An 18,253-nucleotide genomic window follows, 5' to 3' on the forward strand; every position below is an offset into this window, starting at 1 on the left:
TGAAAAGGCTGAGCAAGCAGGGCACCTAAGAGAGTAACGCCGCCCCTGGGAACTTGCGAGCCCTCATTTGCATATCTTATAAAGATCGTTTTTGATGGATTTATAAGAGCAGGAAAGATGCCAGAGGTAACGTTTTGATTAACTGTAAGCATGCTAGAAAGCAGTGGGAAAGGTTAAAAAGGTGAAATGCTGGTGACAGACTGTTGGAGAAACCGCATGGATTTGATTTTAACCCGATGTGTACTCGATGGGACAGAGGCACTCCACAGAAAACATGCTTCAATAAAATTTTTTAAAAAAAGTAATTATCTTGATCCTAAAAACTTCATGGTTGCTTAGAGCGAATGTGCTTCCAGAAAATGACCTACTGTTTAAATCACAGAAAACGCACATCATGAGGGGAAAATTTGAAGTCAGTTTTACTTGAGTCTGTGTTAGAGTACGTTATGCCACATTTATCACATGTCTCATGTTACTTGAAAAAATTATCATATCCTTAGACCTAACACTTTTGTTTATGGAAGCTACTCCAGTTTTCCAAAGTTGCTAAATTTTGCTGAATCACTTACATTTTGTGCCAGTGAGTGCAAAATTTTTGCAACTTTTTGATGCCAGAATTATGGAAGGAAGGTCGGAAAATTTAGAGCCAAGATGTTTAATAGAGACAACACTATTAGATACTGTGCATACAAAAGAGAACATAACAGGTTTGGACATTGCTCCAGGATGCATTTGGTTATTTTCAGTGCACTGCATTAAAATTAATATCCCCTATTAGGGAACAATCTCGTTCATCAATGTTTCATCAACGCTCAAAGAAGTTCAAGGAAAGCCCCTGTGATTAAATGTCTTCTTACCATAATTCCTGTGAGTAAACATACTCCTTTTCCACAGTATGTGTTCGGTACCATGTCACCATAGCCAATCGATAGAAAAGTAATTGAAATTAACCACATTGCGCCAAGAAAGTTACTGGTAACATCCTGTTGGTCATGGTATCTGCAAGAAGTAGAAAATCCACAAGGATGATTACATGCTTTGTATAAATAGTCTTTGCTATTAATTAGTCATTTTCTCATAATGTGAATGATGCATCAATATAACTGATGTCACCGCTATAGCTAGAGATTGGCGGTCATGGTCATAACATTCGTAAGATCAGAGGGGAACCAGAAAACAGTATAGGAAAAACAGGGAATTTGAGAGATCAGTGCAACAATTATTGTTCCTGGTGTTTCTTTTAAAAATACAATAATAATAACCTTTAAAAATGTGATCTCTAAAGGCGAAAAACACATAGGGGGACATTTAATAACAGAAATTTGCCTACTTATGGTGTATTTCTGGCGCAGATTGTGGCACAATCATAACACATATGTGTTATGATCTGCAACTTTTTTCCGCTCACGGCATGTCTAAAAAAGGGGTGTGTGGCGTGGGCGGGTAAGGGGACCGTCAAAATTTAAGACAGCAAAGAAGCTGCCTTAGACTTAGACCGGTGGTGGATGTGCCGAAGTTATGTAGAGGCTGGCGCCAGTGCACGTGTTAAGACCCGCATAGTATACTGAATACACAGAGATGGTTAGAATCAAATTACACATAATTACTCATTATTATTAGAATTAGCGGTAGAGATGAGAAAACTTCCAGAAATTCCTTTCGTGTCTCATTCGTATAATTTTTCAAAAAATTTGATTAGTGGACTAATCCATTCTACATGAATCAAAAGTGCTCTAATTGGCTTGAATATTGGTATATGACACTGTCAGGTCTCCTGGGTCTCCTAAGAATTTTAAAATGTTGTCATTATCTTTGTCATTATATCTTTTGATACATTTTTGCTCTCTCTCTTCTCATCTCAACCCCCTTTAAAGTTCTTGAACACAATGACCAGAATAGTAAGTAATGTTTGAGAGACACTGACATACATAGCTATGGTTGATGGTGTTAACAAGCAATGTGTTTAAAAACACACTGTACCTTCTCATTTGTTTTGCTTTTTTATATTAGGAACCGTCCAAAAATTGTCCCTTAGTGGGGGTGTTTAAACACACAGTGTTATCAGAAAAAGAACCTGTTGCTTGTTGGGACCAAGTGTCCAACAGCTATGCCTTAATAGGGGAAGATGCCTGCCCCTGTTTATACACACGTGTTGCTGCCATGAGAAACAGTGGCTTGTTCTTCACAAGCATCCTAAAATGATGTTAATGGGTACAAAATGCCTGAAAGAAACAATGGTTTGTTTTGAAGGTGTACAAGCCTGGAAAAATGCTCTTTTTTTATTTGGGAGCAGCAGTACTACAGTGTGGATGTGGGAAGAGTAAGATATATAGGGATTACATCAGCAGAAGCAGCACAGCATGGAACAGACAAGTAGATGTTTGCACTGCTGTGTTGGGGTAGAAGAAGTACTGGCAGCAGCATAAGGGAAATGCTAGTGCCAGTAGGGGTAATGGAAGTGACAGGGAAATTGGCAGGAGGGAATAGCAGCTGAGGCAGCAGCCATACAATACAGAACATAATGGTAAACAAGCAGACAGTGGTGTTATGGGCCAACAATCAATAGCCATCATTAGCAATGTCAGATTTAGTAATGGGCCCCAGCGGGAGGTGTGTAAACATCATCATAGATCAATGCATGATTCATTTTGAAAAAAAGTGATGTTTTGCACATTAATGAAGGACAACTTTGTCTGTTTGGGTGTGATAACAGGTGCGGAACTGCACCACTAGGGACACCTGCCAAAAGTTTAATAGATGGGATATTTTAAAGAATTATTAAATTTTGAGGAAGGAGCAGAACTGCTCCACATTTAACACAAGTAAGTGGTACGGCACCAAATGCACCTCCAGCAACTTGGCCAGATGGGCAGTTCAGCTTGCACATAAGCTACTTGCTGGTTGTGAATAGTTTTCTCATGGTCACAATAGAATGGAAGACAAGGAGGAAGCCCAAAACAACATGATCATTACTGCATAACATATTGTAAAGGACAGTATTTCACTGAATGCATACGGACTGTACCATATTTTACATACATAGTGTAACTTTTGAACTTTAAAGGGGTAGTCTTGTTTAGAAACCCCATTGTCAAATATCCAATGTGGGAATTTTGAGATAATAGATGGGGTCTTCTAGTTTTCTTGGTTATGTTTTGTGTCTAGTGCTGTGTTTATGTGCTGTGTCTAGTGCTGTGTGAAGGAATGTAAAAACCATCACATAGAGAGTTGGGGAGTGAGTACTTTCTGCACCTAACATAATTCTGTAGGTAAAAAGGTGAAACACCCCTTCTAACCAGGTGACCGCAAAATGACACTGAAACTCGTAAGAGATGATGGTCACCTTGACACCACCAAATTACAATGAAAAGCAGGAGATGAAACATCTATCTACAATTGTAAGTGAATAAAATAATAATACAAACAGACAATCTTATTCAGAGATTAATTATAATGAATAGCAACAAAAGTTTATATTTTTTATATAAAAGAGGCAAACCCATTGTTTCACTGATAAAACAATGTTCACTTTACAGGCCTACTTTTTATGGAAAAATAGAACTTAAATAGGCACTGTACTTATAAAAAAAACTTTGCACAGATCAATAGTACCAGAATATATAATAACATATGTAACATATCTTATTACAGATAAGTAGTTTATAAACCACTTCCCCTGCATTCCCTACCTAATGAACTGACCATTCACAATTTGCAGCTAACATTGATCTTGACAGAGGAGATATATTATCATCTTGCCGAGTGATCGGGTTACTGCTGCCTCTATGGAGATGGAGGAAGGAGATGTGAGCTGCTGAAGAAAGAGACACATAGACACTGCTGCTGGCTCTAGCAATTCTCTATCTAACCTCACAGTGGAGGATTTCCTTCTATCTCTGTGTGCAGTGTATAGGAAAAATAATAGCAGCTAGTCTCCACCAGAGAAAAAAGACATTAAGAGTCAAAACCTTAAGAGTGTGTGAAATGCCATGTACAGGATATATAATGGCTAGATATAATGTTACTCATCATGCACACATGGCAGCCTATTTTGAAAAGTCCCCTGAAATGACAGGTATTCTTTAAGATTTAAAAATTTGGCATACTATACGAGCTCTTTTATAGTTTTTTAGCTGAACAAAATTTACATTTTAGATTCAAGGGTACTGTAAAAAATAAATATTGGTAGCACCCATCAGACAGATTTTGACAGACAAGACATGCACTGATACACTGACATTCGCCTCCAGGCTCAGTTACCTGATGCTGAGTGAACATAGCAGTTAAATCAACTGTTTATAAACAGCAGCAGATACGTGAAAGGTCATTTAAAATGATACACAGTAGAAATGGCATTTGATGACATAATTTGCCTATTTTTCTCTAATTATATCCTAATATATTGCTTGTTCCTTGATATACAGCATGTATCAAAATTATGATTTTCAAAAGGGCAAAGCTTTCCCCTTTTGAACAGATATGCTGTTTGGTTCAGGAGAGCATGATGTAGATCGATATCTTAGGCTACTTTCACACTAGCGTTTCTATTTTCCGGTATTGAGATCCGGTCTCAATATCGGAAAAAAACACTTCCATTTTGCCCCCATTCATTGTCAATCGGGACAAAATGTAACTGAACAGAACGGAATGCTCCAAAATGCATTCCGTTCCGTTCTCATACCGGAGAGCAAACCGCATGCTGCGATTTTTTTTCCGTCACGGGATGCAGAGCATGATCCGTCATGACCCACAATGCAAGTCAATGGGGACGGATCAGTTTTCTCTGACACAATCTGACACAATAGAAAACTGATCCATCCCCCATTGACTTTCAATAGAGTTCATGACGGATCCGTCTTGGCTATGTTAAAGATAATACAACCAGATCCGTTTATAATGGATGCAGAAAGTATCCTTATAAGGAATCTGTCACCAGTGACCTGCCTATCCACCAGCTTGCATAGACCCTTTAAAGGGGAACCGCATACAGAATCCAAGCACAAAAACAACATAACATAATCTTTATATAATAACATAATTGTGTCTTTGTTTAGTTAGATATCACAACTGCAGACCATAAAAAATACTACAGAAAAGCAGTGCATTGTTCCATCATCCATGAGCCAGAAAGGAGGACGGGGCTAGGTTTAGTCTGGATACCTTTTGTTTACCCAGCAAAAGTGGCCATTTTATTGGAAGGAACTTCCTAGTTAGTAATAGTTCGAAATAGATGTCCAGACTGTTATTATGGGGCACTGGGGCATGTGGACATTGTAGGGAGAGGAGTATATGAGGAGAGAATTACAACTCACAGAATGTTCAGACTGGTATTATGGAGCAGCAGTGGCCAAAAGGGAAAGGGATATAGGAGAGAATTACAACTCCAAGGAAGTCCAGAGGAAGTCCTGAGGATAGGTCATCAGTATGAAAATCTTGAAAAAAAACTTACAAATCAATCAAAAGTGCTGCAAAAAGTCTAGGTGTAGCCCCAGCTTAAAATTTCCTACTCATATTTTGCTATATGTGAATAGTTTCCATTACCATTTGCTTAAATTCAAAAATAGTGACTGAAATGCATTCTGCACTTTATATGTCTGATGCAATTTTCATCCACTTTATTCAGACGTTTAATTTTGAGTTGTGTGAACAACTGAGAAGATCCAGAAGAGGTGATTTTGTACTTTCTGTTAGAGGTCATCAATCCATGAATAGAGAGGTGATCAACATGTAAAAAAAAAAAAAATTCTGCTACCTGTTGGGATTACTCAAACTTGCATATGAATTCAATAACCATATCAAGTTGATAATTTCTAGTATTTGACTTTTTTCTTGGAACAAATACCGTATTTTTCGCCCTATAAGACGCACCTTCCTATAAGAAGCACCTCTTTTGAGGAGGAAAATAGGAAAATAACTTTTTTTAAACCAAAAGGTGTGCTTTTGGTGGGTTTTGAACTAATGGTGGTCTGTGGATGACACTGTTATGGGGGATCTGTGGATGGCACACTGTTATGGGGGATCTGTGGAGGACACTGTTATTTGGGATCTCTGGATGGCACTGTTATGGGGATCTCTGCATGGCACTGTTATGGGGACATCTGTGGATGACACTGCTATGGGGGGGGGATCTGTGGATGACACTGCTATGGTGGGATCTGTGGATGACACATATATAGCATCTTATGCTATGTGCCACCCACAGATCCCCCCATAACAGTGTCCCTGCAGTGTGAATGACCCCCAATACTGGGGCCGGCATCTGGATTAGGAATGACAGTGGGGATCGGTGCAGTCCCTGTATTCTAATGCACTGGCCCCGCTCACTGTTGTATAATCTTATCTAACCTGTAGTCATTGTTAAAATATAATAATCATGTGTAATCCATCTGTATGACTTACATTAAGTTCCGTAGCAGAGAGGAGGGAGGAGGCAGGCCGGGACGGTCGGCGCGTCACTCACTACGTCACGCGCCCGTGCCACCTGCTTCATTCATAAAGTGGGCGGCGCAGGCGCATGACGTAGTGAGTGACGCCCCTCCCACCCACCCTCCCGGCCTGCCTCCTCCCTCCTCTCTGCTACGGAACTTAATGTTGTAAGTAATACAGATGGATTACACATGATTATTATATTTTAACAATGACTACAGGTTAGATAACATTATACAACAGTGAACGGGGCTGGTGCATTAGAATACAGGGACTGCACCGGTCCCCACGGTCATTCCTAATCCAGAAGCCGGCCCCCAGCCCCTCCTCCCTCTCTTTTGATACACCCGTCGACCGCGCTGTGCGGCATTGCAGTGGCCGAGTATCATTGTAAATTGCAGCATTCGCCCCATAAGATGCACTGCTATTTTCCGCCCACTTTTTTGGGGGGAGGGGAAGTGGGTCTTATAGGGCGAAAAATACGGTACTTGCAGGAGGATCAACTTGAAGGATAATAGGCTGAACTGGAAGGACAGATGTCTTTTTTCAGCCTTATAAACTATGTTACTATGAATAATGAATAATCTACTGTGTCTATTGTTGTCCAATTCAGATACTATAGAAATGTGTCAATATATTTTAAGAGCTATTAGGTGGAGTGGTTATCGCTTGAATATTTGCACGATCGTTCGATTTTAAGAAATTATTGCAGCATGAAATAGGGTGCAGTGATCAAACAAGGGTTCAAAATTGTTACTTTTCCATGGATCAAACAAATCTGCTTGATTTAAAAATTATCATGTCATTTGAACATCCAGTAGCAATAATCACAAAAACGAGCAAACAACAAAACTATACAGCAATTATTGTGTTATGTAACTGAACATCTATTGAATGCAAATGACTCCCTAAATCACTTGGCATCGATGCAAAAATACCTGCCAATCTAAGGCTACTTTGACATATGCGATTTTCTTTCTGGTTTTGAGATCTGTCATAGGATTTTCAATGGGGACAAAACTAAACAAACCGGAACGGAGTGCAACAGAATGCATTCCTTTCCGGTTTGTTGCATTCTGTGACGGACACAAAACCGCTGCAAACTGCAGTTTTGTGTCCGGTTTGCGAAACTGAACAAGTGGGATCCGTTTTTTAGACAGGAAAATTGAATTCAAATAGTGTTAGTGCCGGATCGGTTCATTTTCGATTTAATACAACTGCATCCAAACAGAACAGATGCAGCCACTTGTATTACATCAAACTGAAGTGTTTTCCTCCGGTTTTGAGATCCTCTGCTGCATGAAAGATCATTTCAGCAGTACATTTACACGGGAGTATATCAGCAATGACCATTCATAGTAACGTTTGTTCCCAATAGTCTGTTCAACAGTTGCACAGTGTAAATCTGCCATAAATCTGTTGTAGCCAGTTGCTTTACAAACAGAGAAGGTCTCATAAAAGATTTGTGAACTGGATAATCTTTTTTGGCACACAGAAGTAACCTCTACATAATTCACACAGTTGAGAGATCAGGATAAGAAGGGGATATTAAGGGAGAAGCTGCTGTAAATTGCTTACAAGTAGCACTGCAAAAGCTGGATTGACAAGTTTGATTGTAGGCTTTGTTGTCAGAAACATGGTGGCAAGTCTATAGCAAATTATAGAAAAGTCTAGATACACAAGTGTCTTGATTTTTGGCTTTTTGTGGTTATATAGTTAAATTGGTTAAACAAAAATAAACAATAAACTGTTGGGATAATTTTAACCCTCAATGCTCTTTGCCATTAGATAATCATCTATACTTTTTAAAATGTTGATATAGTATCTGCAATTACTACCTCTTGGGGTAGGGTATTCCACAGTTTGACTACTCTAATTGTAAAGAATCCATCCATGTATTGATGTCTAAATCACCTTTTCTTGACACTAGTCGCCTACCTCTGAACCCGCTCTCCTATATTCTTTATAGCATGTGGAGCCCAACATTGAATCCCATAAGATGAGACCGTACAAAGGTTTTATAAATGGATAATATTACATTAAGAATTTGGGGGTTTGTCTCTCTTTTTAAACTGTACATCCTAAAATCCTATTTGCTTTTGCAGCTGCTGCCTGACATTGAGTACTGCTGCTTAGCTTCCTTGTAACCAGAATATCCAAGTCTTTTTCTTGTTCTGTTGTCCTCAGTTTCAGTCCATTTACTGTGCATGTAGCCATACAATTACTGTGGCTTAGGTGCATTACTCCATGATGGGGCATCTAGATATTTCATAATTATAAACATTAGGTCTAGCTGGGTGACAAAATGGAGAATGTGACAAGTTCTAATTTCATCTAATAGTAAAATGGTATATTGAATGACTTCTTTGGTAACATGTGTTATGTATGAATACGCATAAATAAGAGCTAATGGAAAATGCAAAAAAAGTTTGATCAAGCAAAGGTTGCGGTCAACTCAACCACGGTCATTTGGGTCAAATAGTGAAAAATACTGAACTTTGTAATGATCATGATTTTCTCCGTCTTAATAATTAACAAAATGCTATTATCAATTCTCATTGGATAGAGTATTTGCAATATATGATATGTTAAAAGATGAGTGGGATGATGCTTATCTGCTGTTATGTAAGAATGTTCTGTTCTATCTTGATTAGAGCATTGTAGCTGCTAATACACTTCTTCAATCTTAAAGAAGTTAGTCATGCCTCTACATTCATGAACAATAAAATTCATCCACCAAATTCTTGCCCATGCTGCCATCTTATCAAGTTCCTTCTGTAATATCTGACAATCAAACTGGGCTTTAAGTTTCCTATACAATTTTCTGCCATTGGGAAAAACTGGCACTTTACCCTCAATCCCACCCACCATATTGATAAAGAGCTTAAAGAGAATTAGGCTTAAAGGGGTTGTCCGGGCTTTTTTTATTGATGACCTATCCTCAGGATACACGATCGGTGGGGGTCCGACACCTGGCACCGCCGACGGTCAGCTGTATGAAGAGACGGCGCGTGCAGTGCGCACGTGCCATCTCCCATTTCTATTCCTGCTCACCACTGTATGTCTATGGGACAGCAGGGGCAGGTGAGAAGAGAGAAGGGAGACAGCATGTGCACACTGCTGATCGGCGGGGATGCCGGGTGTCAGACCCCTGACAATCCTGAGAATAGGTCATCAATAGAAAAAGCCAGGACAACCCCTTTAACATAGATCCTTGTGGTACCCTGCTTCTTTCTTTAGCCCATTTTGAGTACAGTATGTGCCTTTTACAATGACTATTTATTCTCTGTCTCATAACCAATTCTCTAACCATGTGCATATAGCTTTTTTTCTGCATCCATTTTCTAAAATTGAGTGGAGACTTGGGGTAGAAGCCTGAAAACGCATGCATCATTGGGTATAAAATTTGGAAAAGGTTCTCCCAGCTGGGAATCGTGCTGCTGATTTCTGCATTTTTCCCACAAGCTTTTCTATAATTAAAATAATACTCTTGAAAAGTGCCATAAAAAAGCCATCTACAAACGAAAACACCACCAAAGATGCTGGTAACAAATGCTAAGAAAAACTTTTGAATCCTATTGTTTTTTAAGTATTTAAGAACATAAAAAAGGGGTGAAAGAGCCCAAGAAGTTGCTTTTATAGAAGTACTCTTAGCAGCTGCAAAGAGGAAAGCTGCAGCTGCTCAGACAATGTATTCGGTGCATATCTGCATTTTATTTACTACAAATTAAATTAATAAAAATTGAATCATTTACATAATTATGTGTCTAGTAAATGAATTTTAAGTACTGTATAATGGCGTAAAGGGAATGTGTCATCAGAAAATTACCAACTATCTAATCAGGTTTTACATTAAGAATTTTTGCTTATTTTTTTAACTTTCCATATCACTATCTGTAGTTAAAAAAAATCCAAATTTTTTTCTTACTGTGACCGCAAAGCCTAACAAAATCAGACATTACATAGCAACAAAGTAATCATTGAAACATTGAAACAATAGAAGTGAGGGCCATGCTCACCAGCTACAGTAGTCCAGCTATCTTAATGGAGGGACTGCACATAAAGCTGCATGAGTCAGTCACCTGCCAATATCTGTAGTGCTTCTGAGTGCATGGGTTGTGGAGGATACTGTCGGATGAGGGGATCAGGATCTGAGGAATTATGTTGAAGGGGTGTGAATGGAGAGGAGGGAATGTTACAGGCCACCCTAAAAGAGGTGTTCTTAGGATACTTTTACATGGTCAGTATTTGTTCAGTATTTTACATTCTTCCAAAAGCTGAATGGAAAGATTTGTGCCTCTTCTGGGTTTTTGACCCACTATTGTTTTTGGCTTAAAAATACTGATGAAAAATCTAAACCATGTGAAGAGTTGTTTGGGGGAGCCTAAAACTGTGGTTGTAATGTGTTACGGGGTTTTCTGGGGAAACCTATCCTCTAGATATGTCATTAATATCTGATCGGTGGGGTGCCACTCCCAGCATCCCTGCCGACCAGATGTTTGAAGAGGCAGCGGCGCTCCGGAGAGAACTGCAGCCCCTTCCTAGGCCAGTGACTTCATGTCCATTGGTCAAAGGGGGTATGTGTGTCTCAATCCCATTCAAATAAATAGGCCTGGGCTGCAATACCAAGAACATCCACTATACAATGTACAGCTCCATGTTTGGTATGCTGTGAGGAGGCAGCAGTGTTCTCTGGAGAGCTGCATCCTCTTCAAACAGCTGATCAATGGGGTTACTTCGTTACCCCCAATGAGCTGATATATGACTTATTGTGTAATTATGCAAATACTTTCTCATCCTAAACTTCTGCTCTGATGTGTGTTGGGAATCTTAATCTTGTTCATGGTTGTTATATGTGGACAGGTTTCACATTTATCTCGCTGCAAGGAAATGTTCTTGTTGTCACTGGAAAGAACAGTGAACTTCTGATAAGGAGGTTTCTCAGATTAGGAGGCAGACTATAACATAACGTATAACATATATGCTGAAAATATCCATAGCCTACAAGAGATTCCTTTTGGCATGTATTTGAGTGGAATTCAAGAGTACGGTCTATCTTATTTCTTACCAAAAAAACATAAGGGGACAATTGCAAAGACCAGCGATTTAGACGCCGGTCTTCATCCCTCCTCTGCTGGGAGTTCATCCGCCTAAGTGCTGGCTTCTACAAAACTTAGGTGGGCTTCACACTTGTCTAAATCTGCGCTGCTGAACATAGAAGCCCAATGGCTTAGGTAGGTTTAGCGAAGGACCCACCTGACCTGAGATCACCTTGGCACTGGGTAGGTGGGCACAGATGTGTTTTGATCAAAATATATTGGCTAAGAGTCTCAGATTGTATTACATCAGAGTGAGGGCTTGGTCCATATATAATGCTTGCATCTATTTTGTTAGTGCATTATTATCTTTTTTTCTGTGATTTTTTTTCGTGAATGTGGCCAGGGACATCCACATATTTATTTATTTTCTGTGATTTTTTTCTAAGAGATGCTATCTTGGAGTACCTCAATGACAATAAGCGAATAACACTGTATCAGCATGACTTCATGAGGGATCAGTCATATCAAACTAATTTCATCAGTTTCTATGAGGAGGTAAGTTCTAGACTTGACAGCGGCGAATCAATGGATGTCGTATATCTGGACTTCTCCAAAGCATTTAACACTGTACCACATAAAAGGTTAGTATATAAAATGAGAACGCTTGGAAATGAGGAGGAAATGTCTGTATGTGGGTAAGTACCTGGCTCATTGATAGAAAACAGAGGGTGGTTATTAACAGAACACACTCAGATTGGGTCACTGTCACTAGTGAGGTACCTCAGGGGTCAGTATTTGGCCCTATTCTCTTCAATATATTTTTTAATGAGCTTGTAGAAGGCTTGCACAGTAAAATATACATGTTTGCAGATGACACTAAACTGTGTACAGTAATTAACACAGAAGAGGACATTATACAGCTACAGATGGACCTGGCTATGTTGGAGGCTTGGGAAGAGAAGTGGCAGATGAGGTCTGACACTGACAAATGTAAAGTTATGCACATGGGAAGGAAAAATGCAAGTTACCCGTACATACTTAATGGCAAAACACTGGGTAACACTGGAATTTTAGTGGACAGCAAACTAAACTGTAAAAACCAGTGTCAGGCAGCTGTTGCCAAGGCCAATAAGATTATGGGGTGCATCAAAAAGGGCTAGATGCCCGTGATGAGAACATAGTCCTACCACTTTACAAATCACTAGTCAGACCACACATGGAGTACTGTGTACAGTTCTGGGCTCATGTGAGCAAGGCAGACATAGCAGAGCTAGAGAGGGTTCATAGGAGGGCAACTAAACAAATATCTGGAATGGGTGGACTACGGTACCCAGAAAGATTATCAAAATTAGGGTTATTCAGTTTTGAAAAAAAAAAAAAAAGACGACTGAGGGGAGATCTAATAACTATGTATAAATATATCAGGGGTCAGTACAGAGATCTCTCCCATCATCTATTTATCCCCAGAACTGTGACGAGGGGACATCCTCTGCATCTTTCTACACAAACATAGAAGAGGATTCTTTACAGTAAGAGCAGTGAGAGTATGGAACTCTCTGCCTGAGGAGGTGGTGTTGGTGAATTTACTAAAAGAGTTCAAGAGGGGCCTGGATGTATTTTTGGAGTGTAATAATATTATAGGTTTTAGTTATTTGTTTTCTGGAGAGGTTGTTGATCCGGGGAGTTATTCTAATTGCCTGATTGGAGCTGAGAAGGAATTTTTTTAAATGAGGAAAATTGGCTTCTACCTCACTATTTTTTTTTTTGCCTTCCTCTGGATCAACTTGCAGGATAACAGCCTGAACTGGATGGACAGACTTTGACACGGCCTCAATACTCTAAGGAATGTCAAGACTTTATATTGAACTTATTGAATGGTATCTTGAGAGGTACAGAGGTTCAATTACTTGATTGTTTTCCTTTTTTAAACACCACTGATGATAACATTAAATTTACAATTGAATACTCAGCTGAGGAGATTCATTTCCTAGACATTAAGATCATATTTAAAAACAATATGGTACAGACTGATGTTTATGTGACACTGACGGACAAAAACAATACTCTACGGTTTGACAGTGCGCACCCCAGGGTGATGGTCAAATCCTTGTAACTTAGTCAATTTCTATGTGTAAAATGTATTGTAAGTAATAATGAAAAAATACTGTAGATCAGACATTGGAGAAAATGATAGAATCCTTTGTGGAACAGTGTTTTCCAAAATCTGTTCTTGATACACATCTAGGAACAATTAGGGATATTGACAGGGCAAAATTACTTAAGAAAAGGAAAAATAAGAAACAACAGAACAGGATCCCTACATACATGGAAAACAGATACAATGTGAAAAAAAATATTAATAAACATTGGTCCATAAAAAGTGGATTTGACAAAATAGAGGAATTCAAGCCTTTTCATCTGATGTCCTATAGGAAACCCCCAAATTTGAGAGATAAATTGGTTCACGCGGATAGAGGCTCTAAAAAAACTGTGGGCCAGAGTTTTTTACGAACACAAAAATTGGGGTGTTTTCCTTGCTCAACCCCTTCCCGATCAGCGCCGTAATAGTACGGCGCAGCAGGACATGACTTGCCGTTCAGCGCAGTACTATTACAGCGCGCTGATCGGGCGGGTGCAGGAGCTACGCCCAACCGATCAGCGCCAGGGTCCAGCAGTCACTGATAGCCGGACCCCTGCTGTATGCGCCGCCACCGATGCCGGCGCATTAACCCTTGATGTGCCGTGGTTGGCGCTGACCGCTGCACGTGCGATGTGTGGAGAGGGAGAGAGTTTCCATCGGGTGTCCGCGCTGCTGGGACGGGGACTCGATGGCAGGGGAGGCAGCCCGATGCCTTACTTAGGCATCATGGCTGCCTTCCGTGACAGCCTGTGAGATCCAGCCCCCTGGATCTCACAGGAAGCAGGCTGTAAGTGTAATACAGTCTGTAATACACATACAGCTAATGCATCACTGATACAGAAGTATTGTGGCGCATTGTAAAGGGGATCAGACCCCCAAAAGTTGAAGTCACAAAATGGGACAAAAAAAGAGATTTTTTTTTTTTAAATAAAGTTTAACAAAAAATGCTTTAAAGGGAAAAAATGAAAAGTAGACATATTAGGTATCGCAGCATCCATATCTACCGGCTCTATAAAAATATCACATGGCCTAACGCCTCAGATGAACACCGTTAAAAAAAAATAAACTGTGATAAAAAAACAATTTTTTTTGTCACCTTCCATCACTAAAAGTGCAACACCAAGCGATCAAAAAGGCGCATGCCCCCCAAAATAGTACTAATCTAATCGTCACCTCATCACGAAAAAAATAAAATAAGCCCCTAAATCACCCCCCAAAAAAATATGGCTTTCAGACTATGGAGACAATAAAACATAATTTTTTTTGTTTCAAAAAATGCTTTTATTGTGTTACATATTAGGTATCGCAGTGTCCGTAACAACCTGCTCTATAAAAATACCACATGACCTAACCCGTCAGGTGAAAACCATAAAAAAAACGGTGTCAAAAAAGCAATTTTTGTTACCTTACATCACAAAAAGTGTAATAGCAAGCGATCAAAAAGTCATATGCACCCCAAAATAGTGCCAATCAAACGTCATCTCATCCCGCAAAAATGATACCCTACCTAAGACAATCGCCCCCCCCCCCCCCCCCCAAAAAAAAATATGGCTCTCAGACTATGGAGACACTTTATTTTTTTAGTTTCAAAAATATTATTGTGTAAAACGTAAATAAATAAAAGAAGTACACATATTAGGTATTGCCACGTCCTTAACAACTTGCATTATAAAAATATCACATGACCTAACCCCTAAGCTATCAAAGTCATATGCACCCTAAAATAGTATCAATCAAACCGTCATCTCATACTGAAAAAAATGAACTCCTATATAAGACATTTGGTATTGTCACATCCGTAACAACCTGCTCTATAAAAATATCACACGATCGAACCTGTCAGATGAACATTGTAAATAAAAAAATAAAAAAGGTGCCAAAACAGCTAGTTTTTGTTACCTTGCCTAACAAAAAGTGTAATATAGAGCAACAAATAAAAAACATGTACCCTAAAATAGTACCAACAAAACTATCACCTGATCCTGTAGTTTCCAAAATGGGGTCTTTTTTTCGAGTTTCTACTCTAGAGGTGCTAATGTGACATGGCAGCTTAAAATTATCCCAGTGAAATCTGCCTTCCAAAAATCATATGGCGTTCCTTTCCTTCTGCGCCCTGCCGTGTGCCCGTACAGCAGTTTACGACCACATATGGGGTGTTTCTGTAAACTACAACTACTGACAAAGTAAATTAACTTAAAGAGGACCTTTCACAGATTTTTACACTGTGAACTAAGTATACAGACATGTAGAGCGGCGCCCGGGGATCTTACTGCACTTATTATTATCCCTGGGCGCCGCTCCGTTCTCCTGCTATGCCCTCCGGTATCTCCGCTCACTAAGTTATAGTAGGCGGAGTCTGCCCTTGTTCTTCTGTAGCGCTGGCCAATCGCATTGCAGAGCTCACAGCCTGGGAGAAAATAACCTCCCAGGCTGTGAGCTCTGCGCTGCGATTGGCCAGCGCTAGAGTAGAACAAGGGCAGACTCCGCCTACCATAACTTTGTGACTGAAATCTCTGCCTACTATAACTTAGTGAGCGGAGATACCGGAGGGAATAGCAGGAGAACGGAGCGGCGCCTGGGGAAAATAGTAAATGCAGTGAGATCCCCAGGCGTCGCTCTACATGTCTGTATACTTAGTTCACAGAGTAAAAATCAGTGAAAGGTCCTCTTTAAAACTTTCAAGATTTGCTTCTAAACTTCTAAGCCTTCTAACATCCCCCAAAAATAAAATGGCATTAACAACATGATCCAAACATGAAGTAGACATGTAAAGTAATCACTATTTTTGGAGTTGTTACTATCTATTATAAAAGTAGAGAAATTGAAATTTGGAATTTTTTTTTTGTAAATTTGGCATTTTTTTAATAAATAAAAATGAAAATGTTTTACTCAATTTTACCACTGTCATGAAGTACAATATGTGACAGAAAAACAATCTCAGAATGGCCTGGAGAAATAAAAGCATTTTAAAGTTATTACCACATAAAGTGGCAGATGTCGGATTTGCAAAAAATGGCCTGGGCAGGAAGGTGAAAACTGGCCCGTGGTAGAAAGGGCTAAATTGTATCAGCTGTAGATATATACAAAAAGGAAATACATTTATACCGTACATCCAATTACGACAAAACATAGGATTAATTACTACTTAACTTGTGATTCTACACATATGTTTTATGTATTATGGTGCCCGTGTCAATTACTGTATGTTGGAGAAACTACTTTGGATTTTTAAAATTTTTTAAATCAACATAGATATACCATACGAACAAAACGCATAGATCTACCTGTTTCAAAACATTTCACAGAACAGGAACGCAATGAGAGTGATCTAAAATGCATGTTAATTGACCATATTCCTATATACCGTAAAGGGGGCAATAGAGCTCTAGCCTTAAAAAAACAGGAGATACAGTGAATTGCAAAACTAAATACACTTACACCAAACAGATTAAAGGGTCCATTCAAACGTCCGTAGTGTATTGCGGATCCGAAAATTGCGGATCTGCAATACACCGGGCTGGCTCCCCCATAGAAATGCCTATTCTTGTCCGCTATTGCGGACAAGAATAGGACATGTTCTATTTTTTTCAGAAGCCGTAGACCGGAAGTACAGAGCCGCGGAAATGTGTGCTGTCCACATCCTTTCCGTTCCCATTGAGAATGAATGGGTCCGCAGCCGTTCCGCAGAATTGCGGAACGGATGCAGACCCATTCTACGGATGTGTGAATGTACCCTAAATGTGGATTTTAAACCCTGGATCTTTACATGATTGCTTTCCTCTGCTTGATATTTATTCTGACAGATTTTATGTATTTTCTTTGGGCTAAAAAAAACAAACAAAAAAAAAACCTTTTTGGGGAAAAATAAAGTCTTAGAAAATATTACTTTCTTTCTTGCAGAAAAGAACGACAGTGAACACTCCAGATGTGAAACCAGCATTGACCCCACAAGAGAATAATTGCAATAATATAATATTTGATTTTTACACAGTGTGAATTTTTCCAGATAAGGGAGGTTTTTGTAGTCTGCATGATTATTACATATATTTATCTAGTGATGCTTCTTTTGTGGCTGAGGTGGGATTGGGTATACCACAACTTGATGGAGGGTCTGAGAACATGGTGTAACCCGCTGGTGCTTTGACACACTGTGCATAATTGCACTAGGGTGCAAAGCTCCAAATAAATCCTCCTATGTGCCACTATAGTACTTTGGCACATAGTTCTGTAGCAAAAGAATGTGGTTTGTCATACCGTAGATGCATTCGGTGTCTGGCGACCAGATACCAAGCAACTTATGCTTCCCTCTAACACATCTCGCCTGCATTTGAAGATGCAGTGAGACGTGGAGAAATCTCGAGTCCACTTTTACAAATATTACTTTTATAATCTTGCACCCTATGATTTCTCCGGGTTAATTAATTACACTTCTGTATAATGTTATATTGTAATATCGTTGGAATTAAATAATTCTTGTTGCTACTCTGGTTGCGATCACCTGACATAAGTATCCAAAGTTATACTTGCAGTTCAATATGCTTCTCACAGGAAGTGCGATCATGTGATCCTGACAATTGGGTCTCATGTGCGCATTATCTAGTTATGTAGCATGTATTTCACAAATTCATAGAGGTCTAGGAAGTAGGTA

The 18,253-nt window shown here is 39.4% G+C and overlaps 1 protein-coding gene across 1 annotated transcript in view; it reads right to left on the reverse strand.

Annotated features, from left to right (window-relative positions):
* Positions 1–18,253, reverse strand: part of KCNN2 (potassium calcium-activated channel subfamily N member 2) — a 237,967-nt gene that overhangs the window by 87,906 nt on the left and 131,808 nt on the right. Inside the window, exon 4 of the mRNA XM_044291181.1 lies at positions 858–999. Coding sequence (XP_044147116.1) covers positions 858–999 — 142 coding nt within the window. The remainder of the gene's footprint in view (positions 1–857; positions 1,000–18,253) is intronic.

This window comes from Bufo gargarizans, chromosome 1 (genome assembly GCF_014858855.1).
Source record: "Bufo gargarizans isolate SCDJY-AF-19 chromosome 1, ASM1485885v1, whole genome shotgun sequence".
Classification (NCBI taxonomy): domain Eukaryota; kingdom Metazoa; phylum Chordata; class Amphibia; order Anura; family Bufonidae; genus Bufo; species Bufo gargarizans.